The following is a 3,933-nucleotide window of genomic DNA, read 5'->3' on the forward strand; positions in this document are numbered from 1 at the left end:
GCGTCGTGGGCGGCCGCCCGTCCGCCTCTGTTGCCGCGGCTCCCACCTCGGGCGCGGGCCGGGGCGAGTCGAAGGGAGGGACGGCGCGCCGCCGGGGTCGCAGGCCGAGGCTGAACCGCCCCCCACCCATGCGTCCCCGCAGTGTCGGTGAAGGAGGAGCCGGAAGCCGAGGTGCGCATGGTGAACGGGAAGCCCAAGAAGGTCCGAAAGCCGCGCACCATCTACTCCAGCTACCAGCTGGCCGCCCTGCAGCGCCGCTTCCAGAAAGCCCAGTACCTGGCGCTGCCTGAGCGCGCCGAGCTGGCCGCACAGCTGGGCCTCACGCAGACACAGGTTGGTACTGGGCCGCGAGGGCCGGGGCCGCAGGGAGCGCGCAGGACCCCAGAGGCCCCCAGGCGCACCTGAGCCTGACTGGCTCCGTAAGGGCCCTGCTGGCGCTGGGAACCCTTGCCTGTAGGATAGAGGACCTCACATCTCAGATTGTGTAGACAGATCCTGCTTTAGCGTGTGCGTGTGCGTGTGCGCGTGTGTGTATGCAGTTGTGATCCTATGCAACGGTGTATGTCTGGCGGACAGAGAAGCCTGCATCCTCCATTCCAGAATCCCCAGGTCCCAAGATCCCTAGCTGTGTGGCTGGCATCGTCGGAGTCCACGTTGTACTTTTCACACACACAGGCTAGGTGTGCGTGTGCATTTGCTTGCACAGCGGGGCCTGCGCACACACGAGGATGCTCACATCAGGAACGTGACCCTTCAGGGTCCCTGTGCACAAAGATGGGGACCGCACCCCCTGAGCACAGGAGTACAGAAAGGCTTGCCGGTGTCAGGACACCCCATCCTCGCCCAGCAGCCAGGTGCTCAGCCCTGCCTCTGCCAGGAGTGAGGACAGGGAGCCCCACTGCCCCCTCGTTCTGTCCCCAAAGCCCCCAGCAGCCTGTCCCTGCTCAGGGGAGGAGTGGGGACGCCTGGCTGGCTGCAGGTGTTGGCAGGCGGGCCTTGGTTGTGGCTGCGTGGGGCCCTGTCCGCCGGGAATCTGGGTCACCGGGTAAGGAGCTGATTCATTGTTTGTGCCAGTCATGGGGTGGGGAGCAGCAGGGGAGGGGGAGATACCCCAGGGGAAATTTGGGGAACTGTGGCTCACCTGCTCCTGAGTCCCCAGGCCACCCCCATTACCGAGCCTGAGCCCAAGAGGACCTGGCACCTGAGCGCGCGTGTGACTGTGGGTGCGTGCGTTGTTTATCTGGGTGGATCTGTGTATGTGTGGAGCTTTGGAGGGTGGTGTGTGCATGTGTGAAACTGTGAGTGGGTACGTGGCTGGGCATGGAGATGCGTGTGGGGGTGTGTGTTTGCATATTCGCATCCCTCTGTTTATGGCATCTAACATGAATGAAATGCCACAAACTGCCCATGTCCCACTCGGTGTATTGGTACGCAGTGGTCTCTATCTCTACCTCCCTATCCTGGTCTATTTCGTGCTTGCTGTATTGGGCTGTCCTAAGTTTTTCAGGTGTCCTAACTTACTTGAGCCTCGTAATGACCCTGTGAGGTAGCAATGCTGTCACTGTCCCCACTTTGCAGAAGAGAGGAAGGCCAGTCCAAAGAGGTTAAGCAACGTGCCCAAGGTCACACTTAGCCAGTGGCAGAGCAGAACCTGGACCAGGCAGGCGAATGTTCCTGGCCTCGGTTCTAGACAGGTAGAAAGGGCTGCTGGCCTGGGAGTCAGGAAGCCTGGGTCTCACCTGGTTTTCACTGGGCGACATCAGGTGCTGGCTGGGCCTGGTCCACGCTAGATTCCCGGCAGGGCTTCTGTCCGCATCCTGAGTGCTAACCAGCTGCCCCTTTCTTCTCCGGCCCAGGTGAAAATCTGGTTCCAGAACCGCCGGTCCAAGTTCAAGAAGCTATACAAGAACGGGGAGGTGCCCCTGGAGCACAGTCCCAACAATAGCGACTCCATGGCCTGCAACTCCCCGCCGTCACCAGCCCTCTGGGACACCTCCTCCCACTCCACGCCAGCCCCTGCTCGCAGCCAGCTGCCCCCGCCGCTTCCGTACAGCGCCTCCCCCAGCTACCTGGACGACCCCACCAACTCCTGGTACCACGCACAGAACCTGAGCGGACCCCACTTACAGCAGCAGCCACCGCAGCCTGCCACCCTGCACCACGCCTCCCCGGGACCCCCACCCAACCCCGGGGCTGTGTACTGAGCTCCTCCTGGCCTGTGCCCCCACGAAGGACCCGGGACCAGGCAGAAGTGCCTCCGTCCTAGCGACACTCAGGAATCACCGAGGAGCACAGGGGAAGGGCCAGCTGTCTCCCTCCCCAGTCCCTTCTCCAGGGACCCAAGAGTTTCCAGATGAATTTGGCACGGGCCGAGAATGTCCCCTGAACCTCCCTCCCCTGCTTAGAACTGGGGCGCCCCTCCAGATGCGGGCACATTCACCCCAGGGGGAGCCTGGATTAGCTTTAACAGCTCATCACCTTCAAGCACCTCAAGCCTAAGCGCTCCCCGGACTGGAGACCAGGGGACAGGGACATGGAGTGTTTCTAAGCTGAGCCTGGGCTGGGGCACCAGGCGTGATGGATCCTGACCCCCGCCATGTTGGGCTCCTCCTAAGCAACCTGGGGCCTCTCCTTCCTGCACGGCCCTCCTGCCAAAGAGACATTGGACATCATGACTGGGACTCGGGGTGGGGACCTGATCTCCACCCGGCCCGCACTTGTAGCCCTCGTTCAAGATTTGAGGGTTAAACCAAAGAAACCACCCCCAGTGAGGGAATCTTTTACATCCGGGGGCTTTTGGGGGAAGAATTCTAGGAGCCATCACCCCTTCCCCCCTCTGCTGGGAGGGCATCTCCATGGTTCTCCTAAGTACCCCATTTCCTCCTCCATGTACAGGACTTTGCACAACCTTGGTTTTAAAAGCTGTTGAAAAATAAGAAAACAAAGGGCATTGTTACCAGATAGGACCAAATCTCCCCCTTGGTGGGCAGCTGTGTCCCGCCTCTGCCTCCCCTCTCCTCCTCCGCCTCCTCTTCCTCCCCTTCCTCCTCCTTCTCTCCAACAAGTTGTCAGGTTGGGCACCAAACCCCAAATCTCCACAGAGATACGCCAGGCAAGACAAAGCCCTAGACACCCCCTTTCTGGTGGCCTTGGAAATAGATTGCTCCGCCGAGCTGGAGAACTTGGGGTGAGTGTGGCGCTCTGTGGGAAGGGCAGGGCTGTGACCCAGTGCCTTAGGGGTGAGGGCTGGCGGCCAGGAGGGCTGGCCCAGGCGTCCCCCCAAAGCTAACCCGTCTCCACCCGTGATGTGGTGAAACATCGAAGGAGAGGAGAGGTAAAAGACTGTAGCTATATATATATAGTATGTATTTTTTTTAAGAGCAACAGAGAGAAGCGGCCTCCTCCCTCCTGTGGTTTCCTATTTATGTGACCCTTTTTCTCCTGGATGGATCTCCCTGTGCGTTGAGAGAGATGTGGGCTCCGGCTGGATTTGGGCTTCCTGGGAGGTGTAGGAGTGAGGAGAGACATGGTGGGTCTCCCAGTCCCACCCCAGGGGGACAGGAACGAAGCCAGCTCCCACCCCTCCCAGCCTTCTCGATTCTGCTTTCTTACTGGACCCATCTTTATATATAATGTTAATAAAAAAAAAGAAAAGAACCACTGTGCTCTTTGAACAGGAGGCTGGTGGCAGGCAGCTCTTCGGTGGGGGAGGCCTGGGGCTTGGGGACCACTGAGACTCCAGGGGTTCCTGGCTGGGGGAGACAGGGAGACGCTGGGCTGGGCCTGGCCGCAGGTGGCAGGTGCCCCTGGCCCTGTGGCTGCCCTGACCCGGGCAGGGCTGGGCAGGAGGCTCCCAGCTGTGGCCTCTCTGACTCCGCTCTGCTCTCGGCAGCGGCAGCGTGGCGTCCCCTGTCAGCCAGCTGCCCTCTGCCA

At 60.8% G+C, this 3,933-nt stretch overlaps 1 protein-coding gene across 1 annotated transcript in view; it reads left to right on the forward strand.

The window, feature by feature from the left end:
* Positions 1-3,657, forward strand: part of Dlx3 (distal-less homeobox 3) — a 5,065-nt gene extending 1,408 nt beyond the window's left edge. The window contains exons 2-3 of the mRNA XM_005394184.2: positions 143-333; positions 1,857-3,657. Of these exons, the coding sequence (XP_005394241.1) occupies positions 143-333; positions 1,857-2,204 (539 nt within the window). The 3' untranslated portion in view covers positions 2,205-3,657. The remainder of the gene's footprint in view (positions 1-142; positions 334-1,856) is intronic.
* Positions 3,658-3,933: the final 276 nt, after the last annotated feature.

Source organism: Chinchilla lanigera, unplaced genomic scaffold (assembly GCF_000276665.1).
Source record: "Chinchilla lanigera isolate Chin_1 unplaced genomic scaffold, ChiLan1.0 scaffold00050, whole genome shotgun sequence".
NCBI classification, from domain to species: Eukaryota; Metazoa; Chordata; class Mammalia; order Rodentia; family Chinchillidae; genus Chinchilla; species Chinchilla lanigera.